We start from the raw sequence: 13,559 nt of genomic DNA on the forward strand, positions 1-13,559 counted from the left end.
CTCTGCTAAGTTATAGACCCTTCGAGGTGGCCGTGGAACCTGACCACTGCAGTTGTGTGATGGCTTCCAGGGCTTCCAGCGCCCCTACCCCATCACCCAAAGACACTTTCCCATCCTGGATCAGTTGTAAAGGTAGCTATTTGCTATGTGGAGCCCAACATCATACCGTGCAGAATATAATGAGATCGTTTAAGAAACCAGATATATATGCCATCAAGACAAGGCTATCAGGTTCCTAAATGCCAGCCCTGGATCTTGACTAATTTTGAAATGTTAATGATTTTATCAGTCTATTAAGAAGCTGTAGGATCCATCCTGGCTTTGAGAAGGGGCTAATTTGCTCCATTTTGGAATTGAATTAACTTTCAGGCCAGCGGGGTACTGTTTATTAAATTGCTTTTTCCAGTCCTAGCATGTTTTCTCCCTCGGTAGCCTCTGTTAGCTTCTGAGCTTGTAACCTCCAGGGAAAGATAGGCATGCTCACCCTTTTAATATGTGTAGAGACCATGCAAGACCATTGTTTTCTAATAATTAGACAGACTTAGCTGTATTAGCTCTGTTAAATGTGTGTATTGGAAAGGCCGCTTTCTATTTGGTATATCCTTTTGAGCTTCCAGTTATTTTTTTTAAGTATTAACGTTGATATTTTCATTTTAAATGTACTCAGATAAACCTGAAGCTTTTTAAGGAGTCTCCATCTAGCCCTTTGGCCCACCTCTTGGCTCTCAAAAAATAAAGAAGGCTGCATATTTTTCGGGACTGCCTTAGCCATTACAGTCACGATCTCGCGTATTTCCCCAAGAGCGCTATATTTCTTTTCTGATCTTCCCTAAATAAACTAACCTTTGAGGCCATCTATTCACTTCTGCCCTACCTCTGACCTATTAAGCTTCATTTCCTTTCCTCCCAAATTTGAACTTTATTTATAGGCTAGCACTATTTTCCTCGTTTCTTAATTTCTGGATAACTGTTTCTGGCATTTAAAAAATGGATAACATAATCTTTGGGGAAATGTTTAGAATCAAAAAGAACGGCAGTGCCAGCCCACCCAGCCTCCTACCCAGCCCCGGCTCCACTTAACTTTGTCCTGGATCTTCTGCAAACCCCGCAGTGCCCCCTGTCACCTTCCCCTCACCCAACACCCTCCCTCAGGAATCTCCCCTGTGACCCCGCTCTGCTTTCTCAGGGTTTTTCAGTACCTTCCTTCTATGACATCTCCCATGAAGTTCTTTTTTTCTTCCTGTGACAAGGGGAATAGTTACCTTGGTATGTTTTGTGGCAGAGGTGTTTAGATCTTTCCAGCTTCCCGATGAAGAAGAAACTGATGGGTGATGATAGATATCACAGTAGCTCCTTATTCTGGAGTTCTGCATTTGAACCTAGGTCAAAATAAAAGGAATCGGATTGAAATTGTAGCACAATTGAGATCTTTTTGATACCCAAACAATTCAACACTATTAATGGAGGATGTGTTATTTCACTTCTGAAGATGTTTGGAAATAAATAGCAAATTGAAAAAAAAATGACACAGCTACCCCTGAAGGAAAACTCTGAGCTTAAATCTATGAAAATGCACCTGGAAGTGCCTGTAGACAAGCAAGGCTCACTCCCTTCTCTGTATTTACACGTAAGTGGGGCTGTGAGGGTCCCTATCACATAACTTAGCCCTGCCACTGATAATATGGGAAAGCCCTTCTATGCTCTGGTAGGTAATGAAACACAGAATCTTCCTATCTGTGACAGACATTTAGGCATTTCTTACTTTCTGCCAGAACTTTTTAAACATGGGCTAAAAAGCAAGACCTCCATTTGTGCAGCCACGTCCCCTTCCGGGTAGGAAAATCAGCCTTGTAGGAGATCGGGTCAGATGTGCCGTAGAACCCTCCCAGCCCTCACCCTGAAGGACAAGGAACCATGTGCATATGTAAAACCTGGGCAGTCTGGCCCCCCACTGACCTCTGCCACCTCTGTTCCCTCTGACTTTAACACATCACAGGCCCCGTGATTGACAGCTGGGAGAAGTTCTCCAATGATGGAGTGAGACTGGGGAGGGACCAGCCCTTCTGGCACCTCCCCCAGATTTCCAGAGATCAGTTAGTTGGGTTTAAGCCAAAAGTTAGAGCCATACTAATTTTAATATTGAACAATTACATTTCTGATCAGAGTGTGTAAAAGTGAGGCATGCCAAGAAGTGGGAAACCCATACAGAGTGCTAGGGTGGTGACTTAGCCTACAGCATGCTGTGACTTGTATATACATTTTTAGCTTATAAACCAGACATGAGTTGAATTGAGCCATTGGTGTTCAGTGTATGATTAAAAAAAATACATATTTTTGAATAGTGGGAAAAGATTCTTTGAGGAATAGAGATGCTATCTTCCCAAACAATGCTATTTATGTACTTTCAAAGTGTAATTTAATTTTAATTATTTATAAAGCTGCTTGATACTTCAGTAAATGTACCACAGTGTGTTTGGTTCAGCTAACAATATCTCAGTAAAAAGAAACTGTTCTTTTCAAATCTTAGATATTAAATCTTTGCCATGAATCATGCTGAGACTGCTGGGATTTTTATGAGAATCATTTGGTTTTCATGGTGGTGAAATGAGACCTAGCAGGATATTATTGAAAGTTTTATATTTCCAAATATGTACATAGAGAGATCACGGGTAGGCCCTTCTTTCTTTCCTTGGTGAGAAAATGGCTTTCACATAAACTAGTCAAAATCGCAAATACTATGTAGAAGAATAATCATGAACACTTTTTTTTTTCCTTAACTCAAAATCCTCAGATTCTGCCATGCTTTTCTTTCAGGCGTTTGCCACGTCGATCTTTTCTACTCCACTGAGCCCGTTTCTCGGGAGTGTCATTTTTATCACATCGTATGTCAGGCCAGTGAAGTTCTGGGAGAAAAACTACAAGTAAGATCCTAAAATCGTTGCTGACTTGCTTTCCTAGGATTCATGTTCAGGATGCTCCTTGACCTTTGTCTATGAAAAGTCCAGGCTTCATGATTTGCCCTCCTGTGGGGCAGCCCTAGCAAGCTCCCTCCATCCACCCAGTTATCCACTCAGCACGGGGGCTTCCAGGCTCTGGACCAAGCCTGACTGATGGCAAATTTGCAGTCAGGTACTAGTCTAGGTTTCACCAGTTGTGAAGGAAAGTGAGATATCACCACCCACTCTCAGCAGTTGCCCTCAGAGAGGTTGTCTCAGGAGCCGTGGTCCTGTCATTGGATGAGATTACCCCTGGGGGGCACGGCTCCCTTCTGTGGGCCTTCAAAATATACGTGTCATGTACAAGTGTACATGCATCACAGCTCAACGTAGGAGAGCATACCATTTTTTCGGAGCATCATTAAACTTGTAGAAGATGATTTCTGCACTTTGTCTTGACTGTTTAGACCAGTCGGTCATAAATTTCCTCAAGCAAACAGTGATGGAGCGAGGGCAGTGATTTTTTTCAGGAGTGGTGGGAAGGGAGGAGTGATGGTTCCCTGAGTAACTTTCAAGAGTTGTTAATGATTTGTCGGGGGAGGGCCTGAGAACAGCCAGAGGAGGAGGTGGGGCGAGCCAGCCTGTCTCCAGCTGGGGTCATCTTCCGTTGCAGATCTCATTTGCCCTAATTTACTAGCCATACCTGGGCTGTTGCATCCAAGCCCTAATCCATCTTCTGTAACGTGTCTACCTTTTCCACTGCTCTGCCACTTTACAATGCGCCCTTCACGTCTCACAGAGGCCAACGTTAAGTTAGGAGATCTGTGTGGTTAGACGGTTTATGTGCACGGAAGATGCACGTCCTTCTGGGGCAGGCGGTGGGGCGTCGTGATGAAAACACAGCCTGGGCCGCCAGCCTGCCTGGGCTCACACCTCACCTCCACCCTCAGTGCTGGTGACCTCAAGGCCTTTCTCCTCTTCTGTAAAATGGGGGCAAAGGAATAAGGCCTACTTCACAGGCTTGTGGGGAGAATACGAGTTAATAGACCTAAAGTACCTAGAACAAAGTAAGCATCGTGCTGGCGTGCGCTGGTGGGATTCTCCTCTGACTGCCCTGCATGGAATCCCTGTCCCCACCTGACCCGTGCTAACAGGTATCCCATCCCCGGGACCTCACATTTACGGGTCCTGGGGAAATCCAACCAAACCGGAGCACCCCAAGGTAAGCCAGTGCTGGGAGACCACCAAGAGGTGGGGAAGGCCCCTTGTGTGCCCCACAGATTCCTCATCTTTTAAGAGAGGTGGGCTTTTTGCTGTGCAAGTGAAGCCGTCTTGAAATGTACACGTAAACAAGAGCCCTCTTTGGCATTTGTCTAAAGAGATGCCGTGCGTATTTACAGAGTCAGAAGGAAAAGAAAACCACCAGCACTGGCTTGTCTTTATGCTTTTTAAGGAGAAAACAATTTGGGGGACCTTTGTGGAGCTCTTAAAAATCGCACTTCTGGAAAGTGCAAACGCTTGTGAATAAGAAGTGTGGCAATCTCGTTTGCTTTTAACTATGCAGGAAAGTGCAAGATATTTTAAACGTGCTCTGTAACACAAAAGATTTCCTTTTGTCTCCTATTCTCAGATAGGAACGAGTTTTTTTGGCCAGGGGGAGAATTTGATAAGCAAAACACATCCCCTTTGAGCTGGAGGGGGTGTTAAGCTTCCCCAGTAGAAAGGGGAATGGAGAAATCTTTGTGAGATGCTTTTATTGAGGGGAGACATCCTAACGCCTGTGCAACGCAAGTTTGGTATTTTCTTATTTAGCCTCCTCCCTGCCAAGACTCAGCTACCTGCTCGCCGCCGTACTCCGAGGTGTGAATTGTCGGTTTATGTGGGTTACTGAAAAGTCTGGGCTGCTAGAGTGTTTCCTTATTCAGTCTCACAGAGAACTGATGATGTTGTGATCCATTCTTACCCCCAGTGTAGCACTCTGTTGCATGTCGGGCCTTTGGTTGGCTGTCCTAGGATGAGAAGGGGACAGCAGAGTCTGTGGCAACACATAAGGACATCCTCCCTTTCCTAGGTCTCTCTGAAGGAGCCAAGGTGGGGAAAATGTTCAGTCCCACTGAGGGGTGGGGAGAGATGCTGATGCCGAACGCAGCCAGCTGAAAGTCTCTTGTCAACTTGTGTTAAACCTCAGAACACAGAGCCCTGTGGTCATCTGCTTAAAAGATCAGTGATGGAATTCAGGACAGTAAGAGTGGTGGGTACGAGGAAAAGAAATGGCAGGAAATCTCATCTGGATCCCTGCAAGCCCTCTGGAAAGCCCATTCTCTGTATCTGAAACTGTTGGTTTTGATTTCAAACACTAATGACTTTTCCTGTTCTTATTTGTGTCTCTGTAGCTGCCCCTACTGCTTTCTTTTCAGTCTGATACAGAGAAGCAGTTGTTAGGGTAATTGATTAATTGTTTACTAGCTGTCCCGCCACTGACTGAGGGATATTCTCCCCTCTCACGACACTGAGCACGATCTGCCAGTGGGTACCAGGGTCGCCAGCCCCACCCTGGGGGTGTGATGAGGGGCACTTGCCGTCCCCTCTCCTGGCCTCCTCTTCCTTTCCACCCCTGCTCCTTCACTTTCCAGCCCTTTGATTTTTCTTCCAGACCTCCTAAAGCTGCCTTGGTTTTTGCAAGTCTCCAGCGAGCCCCGTACTGTAACGGAACCACTTTCATACGCTATGGAACCGATAAGTAAATCACCAGCTACCTGGTGACTCTGGGCCGTCTGTGTTCCCCAGCCTGGGCTGTCTTGAAATCCACAGACTTTTTGTTCTCCAACGCTGCTCCTCACTGGGGGCTGGTGACAAACGTGTCCTCTGCCCACCTAACTAACCTGCTCTCTGGTTGATTCCCCAGACACAGCACCAGGTCCCACTGTCTCAGAAGCCCGCTGTGGGACACTGCTGCCTGGGCGACAAGGAGACGTACCTCAGAGCCCAGCACTGATGTAAATGCTCTGTATCTACCTCGTCCAACATGGGAGCCCTCCCAGCACTTGGAAGAGGGCTAGTGTGGCTGAAGTTTTAATTCTATTGAATTTTAATTCATTTACATTTAAGTAGCCGCATGTGACTCGAGGCTATCACATAGGGCAGCACAAATATAGACCCACCTCACCTCAGTCCTAATCTCCCTCAGTACTGTTTCGTACGTCGCATATTGTGGATTTTTCATTCCCAGCCCTCCCTCGGCTGTGCCCTTCTCACCGAGTGCCCTTCCCTCCCCCAACCCCTCCACTTCCACCCACACGCACACAGACTCACAAAGAGGGGAATCATATTCCACTTCCTGATGGATGAATGGAAGGTTCAGGAGGGACTTGTGGGATGAGAGGTACTGTAGTGGTCACCTTTGGAAAATAAATTTGCTCTGTGACCATCAGTAAATTGTACCAAGGATTGGTGTGGACTGACTCTACCTCCAAGCCTGGACTTGTTTTTTTTTCATCTTTGTGTTCCTACGGGGCCACGCACACAGAAGATGTTCTGTAACTATTTCTTAAATGAATTAAATCCAACAGTATTACGTAAAAGGGAAAGGAAATCGTAATCTGGATTTCATTCGCCACCATCAGGCTGTGCACTATTAAACTGTTCTTAACTAAGAAGGTCTTTAAAATTGGTCTCGATGAGTTCGGCCTGGTGTCTCCATTTAACTTACAGGCAACAATAACAAATGCACTGTAATAATAGTGCCTGGTGTTTATAAATCCCCTTATGTCAGAGTATTTTTTTTTAACATTTTTATTGGAGTATAATTGCTTTCAATTGTTGTGTTAGTTTCTGCTGTATAACAAAGTGAATCAACTATACGTATACATATATCCCCATATCCCCTCCCTCTTGCATCTCCCTCCCACCCTCCATATCCCACCCCTCTAGGTGGACACAAAGCACCGAGCTGATCTCCCTGTGCTATGCGGCTGCTTCCCACTAGCTATCTATTTTACATTTGGTAGTGTATATATGTCCATGCCACTCTCTCACTTCGTCCCAGCTTACCCTTCTGCCTCCCCGTGTCCTCAACCCATTCTCTATGTCTGCGTCTTTATTCCTGTCCTGCCCCTAGGTTCTTGAGAACCATTTTAGACTCCATATATATGTGTTAGCATACGGTGTTTGTTTTTCTCTTTCTGACTTACTTCACTCCGTATGACAGACTCTAGGTCCATCCACCTCACTACAAGTAGCTCAGTTTAGTTTCTTTTTATGGCTGAGTAATATTCCATTGTATATACATGCCACATCTTCTTTATCCATTCATCTGTCGATGGACACTTAGGTTGCTTCCATGTCCTGGCTATTGTAAATAGTGCTGCAGTGAACATTGTGGTACATGACTCTTTTTGAATTATGGTTTTCTCAGGGTATATGCCCAGTAGTGGGATTGCTGGGTCGTATGGTAGTTCTATTCTTAGTTTCTTAAGGAATCTCCATACTGTTCTCCATAGTGGCTGTATCAATTTACATTCCCACCAACAGTGCAAGAGGGTACCCTTTTCTCCACACCCTCTCCAGCATTTATTGTTTGTGGATTTTTTGATGATGGCCATTCTGACAGGTGTGAGGTGATACCTCATTGTAGTTTTGATTTGCATTTCTCTAATGATTAGTGATGTTGAGCATCCTTTCATGTGTCTGTTGGCAATCTGTATATCTTCTTTGGAGAAATGTCTATTTAGGTCTTCTGCCCATTTTGGGATTGGGTTGTTTGTTTTTCTGATATTGAGCTGCATGAGCTGCTTGTATATTTTGGAGATTAATCCTTTGTCCGTTGCTTCGTTTGCAAATATTTTCTCCCATTCTGAGGGTTGTCTTTTCGTCTTGTTTATAGTTTCCTTTGCTGTGCAAAAGCTTTTAAATTTCAGTAGGTCTCATTTGTTTATTTTTGTTTTTATTTGCATTTCTCTAGGAGGTGGGTCAAAAAAGATCTTGCTGTGATTTATGTCATGGAGTGTTCTGCCTATGTTTTCCTCTAAGCGATTTATAGTGTCTGGCCTTACGTTTAGGTCTTTAATCCATTTTGAGTTTATTTTTGTGTATGGTATTAGGGAGTGTTCTAATTTCATTCTTTTACATGTAGCTGTCCAGGTTTCCCAGCAACACTATTGAAGAGGCTGTCTTTTCTCCACTGTATATTCTTGCTTCCTTTATCAAAGATAAGGTGACCATATGTGCATGGGTTTATCTCTGGGCTTTCTATCCTGTTCCACTGATCTATATTTCTGTTTTTGTGCCAGTACCATACTGTCTTGATTACTGTAGCTTTGTAATATAGTCTGAAGTCAGGGAGTCTGATTCCTCCAGCTCCGTTTTTCTCAAGATTGTTTTGGCTGTTGGGGTCTTTTGTGTTTCCATACAAATTGTGCAATTTTTTGTTCTAGTTCTGTGAAAAATGCCATTGGTAGTTTGATAGGGATTGCATTGAATCTGTAGATTGCTTTGGGTAGTATAGTCATTTTCACAATGTTGATTCTTCCAACCCAAGAACATGGTATATCTCTCCATCTGTTTGTATCATCTTTAATTTCTTTCATCAGTGTCTTATAGTTTTCTGCATACAGGTCTTTTGTCTCCTTATGTAGGTTTATTCCTAGGTATTTTATTCTTTTTGTTGCAATGGTAAATGGGAGTGTTTCCTTAATTTCTCTTTCAGATTTTTCATCCTTAGTGTATCGGAATGCAAGAGATTTCTGTGCATTAATTTTGTATCCTGCTACTTTACCAAATTCATTGATGAGCTCTAGTAGTTTTCTGGTAGCATGTTTAGGATTCTCTATGTATAGTATCATGTTATCTGCAAACAGTGACAGCTTTACTTCTTTTCTGATTTGGATTCCTTTTATTTCTTTTTCTTCTCTGATTGCTGTGGCTAAAACTTCTAAAACTATGTTGAATAATAGTGGTGAGAGTGGGCAACCTTGTCTTGTTCCTGATCTTAATGGAAATGGTTTGTTTTTCACCATTGAGAACGATGTTGGCTGTGGGTTTGTCATATTTGGCCTTTATTATGTTGAGGTAAGTTCGCCCTATGCCTACATTGTGAGGGTTTTTTTTTTATCATAAATGGGTGTTGAATTTTGTCGAAAGCTTTTTCTGCATGTATTGATATGATCATATGGTCTTTCTCCTTCAATTTGTTAATATGGTGTATCACATTGATTGATTTGCATATATTGAAGAATCCTAACATCCCTCGGATAAACCCTACTTAATCATGGTGTATGATTCTTTAATGTGCTGTTGGATTCTGTTTGCTAGTATTTTGTTGAGGATTTTTGCATCTCTGTTCATCAGTGATATTGGCCTGTAGTTTTCTTTTTTTGTGACATCCTTGTCTGGTTTTGGTATCAGTGTGATGGTGGCCTTGTAGAATGAGTTTGGGAGTGTTCCTCCCTCTGCAATATTTTGGAAGAGTTTGAGAAGGATAGGTGTTAGCTCTTCTCTAAATGTTTGATAGAATTTGCCTGTGAAGCCATCTGGTCTTGGGCTTTTGTTTGTTGGAAGACTTTTAATCACAGTTTCAATTTCAGTGCTTGTGATTGGTCTGTTTCTATTTTCTATTTCTTCCTGGTTCAGTCTCAGAAGGTTGTGCCTTTCTAAGAATTTGTCCATTTCCTCCAGGTTTTCCATTTTATTGGCATATAGTTGCTTGTAGTAATGTCTCATGATCCTTTGTATTTCTGAAGTGTCAGTTGTTACTTCTCCTTTTTCATTTCTAATTCTATTGATTTGAGTCTTCTCCCTTTTTTTCCTGATGAGTCTGGCTAATGGTTTATCAATTTTGTTTATCTTCTCAAAGAACCAGCTTTTAGTTTTATTGATCTTCGCTATCCTTTCCTTCATTTTTTTTTCATTTATTTCTGATCTGATCTTTATGATTTCTTTCCTTCTGCTAACTTTGGGGGTTTTTTGATCTTCTTTCTCTAATTGCTTTAGACGTAAGGTTAGGTTGTTTATTTGAGATGTTTATTGTTTCTTGAGGTAAGATTGTTTTGCTATAAACTTCCCTCTTAGAACTGCTTTTGCTGCATCCCATAGGTTTTGGGTCGCCGTGTTTTCATTGTCATTTGTCTCTAGGTATTTTTTGATTTCCTCTGATTTCTTCAGTGATCTCTTGGTTATTTAGTAGTGTATTGTTTAGCCTCCATGTGTTTGTATTTTTGACAGATTTTTTTCCTGTAATTGATATCTAGTCTCATAGCACTGTGGTTGGAAAAGATACTTAATACGATTTCAATTTTCTTAAATTTACCAAGGCTTGATTTGTGACCCAAGATATGATCTATCCTGGAGAATGTTCCATGAGCACTTGAGAAGAAAGTGTAATCTGCTGTTTTTGGATTACAAATGCAATGTAATTCCATTTGTAATAGATGGAATGTCCTGTAAATATCAATTAAGTCCATCTTGTTTAATGTATCATTTAAAGCTTGTGTTTCCTTACTTATTTTCATTTTGGATGATCTGTCCATTGGTGAAAGTGGGGTGTTAAAGTCCCCTACTATGATTGTGTTACTGTCGATTTCCCCTTTTATGGCTGTTAGCATTTGCCTTATGTATTGAGGTGCTCTTATGTTGGGTGCATAAATATTTGCAATTTTTATATCTTCTTCTTGGATGGATCCCTTGATCATTATGTAGTGTCCTTCTTTGTCTCTTGTAATAGTCTTTATTTTAAAGTCTATTTTGTCTGATATGAGAATTGCTATTCCAGCTTTCTTTTGATTTCCATTTGCATGGAATATCTTTTTTCATCCCCTCACTTTCAGTCTGTATGTGTCCCTAGGTCTGAAGTGGGTCTTGTAGACAGCATATATACGGGTCTTGTTTTTGTATCCATTCAGCCAGTCTGTGTCTTTTGTTTGGAGCATTTAATCCATTTACATTTAAGGTAGTTATCTATATGTATGTTTCTATTACCATTTTCCTAATTGTTTTGGGTTTGTTATTGTAAGTCTTTTCCTTCTCTGTTTCCTGCCTAGAGAAGTTCCTTTAGCATTTGTTGTAAAGCTGGTTTGGTGGTGCTGAATTCTCTTAGCTTTTGTTTGTCTGTAAAGGTTTTAATTTCTCCGTGGAATCTGAATGAGATCCTTGCTGGGTAGAGTAATCTTGGTTGTAGGTTTTTACCTTTCATCACTTTAAATATGTCCTGCCACTCTCTTCTGGATTGCAGAGTTTCTGCTGAAAGATCAGCTGTTAACCTTATCAGGATTCCCTTGTATGTTAATTGTTGCTTTTCCCTTGCTGCTTTTAATATTTTTTCTTTGTATTTAATTTTTGGTAGTTTGATTAATATGTGTCTTGGCGTGTTTCTCCTTGGATTTATCCTGTATGGGACTCTCTGCACTTCCTGGGCTTGATTGACTATTTCCTTACCCATGTTAGGGAAGTTTTCAACTGTAATCTCTTCAAATATTTTCTCAGTCCCTTTTTTTTCTCTTCTTCTTCTGGGACCCCTATAATTCGAATGTTAGTGCATTTAATGTTGTCCCAGAGGTCTCTGAGATTGTCCTCAATTCTTTTCATTCTTTTTTCTTTATTTTGCTCTGCGGTAGTTATTTCCACTATTTTATCTTCCAGGTCACTTATCCGTTCTTCTGCCTCAGTTATTCTGCTATTGATTCCTTCTAGAGAATTTTTAATTTCATTTATTGTGTTGTTCATCATTGTCTGTTTGCTCTTTAGTTCTTCTAGGTCCTTGTCAAACATTTCGTGTATTTTCTCCATTCTATTTCCAAGATTTTGGATCATCTTTACTATCATTACTCTGAATTCTTTTTCAGGTAGACTGCCTATTTCCTCTTCATTTGTTTGGTCTGGTGGGTTTTTACCTTGCTCCTTCATCTGCTGTGTATTTCTCTGTCTTCTCATTTTGCTTAACTTACTGTGTTTTGGGTCTCCGTTTCACAGGCTGCAGGTCAGTAGTTCCCGTTGTTTTTGGTGTCTGCTCCCAGTGTGTCAGGTTAGTTCAGTCGTTTGTGTAGGCTTCCTGGTGGAGGGGACTGGTGCCTTTTTTCTGGTGGATGAGGCTGGATCTTGTCTTTCTGGTGGGCAGGACCACGTCCGGTGGTGTATTTTGGGGTGTCTGTGACCTTATTATGATTTTAGGCAGCCTCTCTGCTAATGGGTGGGGTTGTGTTCCTGTCTTGCTAGTTGTTTGGCATAGGGTGTCCAGCACTGTAGCTTGCTGGTGTTGAGTGGAGCTGGGTCTCAGCGTTGAGATGGAGATCTCTGGGAGAGCTTTCGCCATTTGATATTACATGGGGCCGGGATGTCTCTGGTGGACCAATGTCCTGAACTCGACTTTCCCACCTCAGAGGCTTGGGCCTGATACCCGGCCAGAGCACCAAGACCCTGTCAGCCTCATGGCTCCAAAGAAAAGGGAGGAAAAAGAAAGAAAGAAAGGAGAAAAGTAAATAAAATAAAATAAAGTTATTAAAATAAAAAATATTAAAAAATTAAAAATTAAAAAGTAATAAATAAAACAGAAAGAGAGAAAGAAAGAAGAGAGCAACCAAACCAAAAAACAAATCCACCAACGATAACAAGTGCTAAAAGCTATACTAAAAAACCCTAAAAAACAAAAAACAGACAATCAGAGCCCTAGGAAGAGTGGCAACAGCAAAGCTATGCAGACAAAATCACACAAAGAAGCATACACATACACACTCACAAAAAGAGAAAAAGGAAAAAAATATATTTTTTTTTTTAAAAAAAGGAAGAGAGCAACGAAATCAATAAACAAATCTACCAATGATAATAAGCTCTAAATACTAAACTACTATAAACATAAAACCAGAAACAAATTAGATACAGAAAGCAAACCCCAAGTCTACAGTTGGTCCCAAAGTCCACCTCCTCAATTTGGGATGATTCGTTGTCTATTCAGGTGTTCCACAGATGCAGGGTACATCACGTTGATTGTGGAGATTTAATCCGCTGCTGCTGAGGCTGCTGGGAGAAATTTCCCTTTCTCTTCTTTGTTTGCACAGCTCCTGGGCTTCAGCTTTGGATTTGGCCCCGCCTCTGCGTGTAGGTCTCCTGAGGGCGTCTGTTGTTCACTCAGACAGGACGGGGTTAAAGAGCTGCTGATTCGGGGGCTCTGGCTCACTCAGGCCGGGGGGAGGGAGGGGTACGGAATGCGGGGTGAGCCTACGGCAGCAGAGGCCAGCGTGACGTTTCAGCAGCCTGAGGTGCGCCGTGTGTTCTCCTGGGGAAGTTGTCCCTGGATCACGTGGGGAATTTCTTGCCTTGTGGGAAGTCTGAGGTCTTCTGCCAGCGTTCAGTAGGTGTTCTGTAGGAGCTGTTCCACATGTAGATGTAGTTTTGATGTATTTGTGGGGAGGAAGGTGATCTTCACGTCTTATTCCTCCACCATCTTGAAGGTGCCTCCTTTCAGAGTATTTTAAAAAAGCTTTAGAAACACATTTTGATATTATGATTCATCATCCTTCTCTTTATATATAAACAATTGCTAAATAACCAAACTTTGTTATTAACGTGAAACAGATATTTAGGCTGGAAAGTATATATTTGACTCATGGCCCTGGTTATCTTAGCCAATGTCTCACT

At 42.0% G+C, this 13,559-nt stretch overlaps 1 protein-coding gene across 1 annotated transcript in view; it reads left to right on the plus strand.

Annotated features, from left to right (window-relative positions):
- Positions 1 to 13,559, plus strand: part of PCNX2 (pecanex 2) — a 303,741-nt gene that overhangs the window by 212,755 nt on the left and 77,427 nt on the right. The window contains exon 23 of the mRNA XM_061182433.1: positions 2,792 to 2,921. Within this exon, the coding sequence (XP_061038416.1) occupies positions 2,792 to 2,921 (130 nt within the window). The remainder of the gene's footprint in view (positions 1 to 2,791; positions 2,922 to 13,559) is intronic.

This window comes from Eubalaena glacialis, chromosome 1 (assembly GCF_028564815.1).
Source record: "Eubalaena glacialis isolate mEubGla1 chromosome 1, mEubGla1.1.hap2.+ XY, whole genome shotgun sequence".
Lineage (NCBI taxonomy): Eukaryota > Metazoa > Chordata > Mammalia > Artiodactyla > Balaenidae > Eubalaena > Eubalaena glacialis.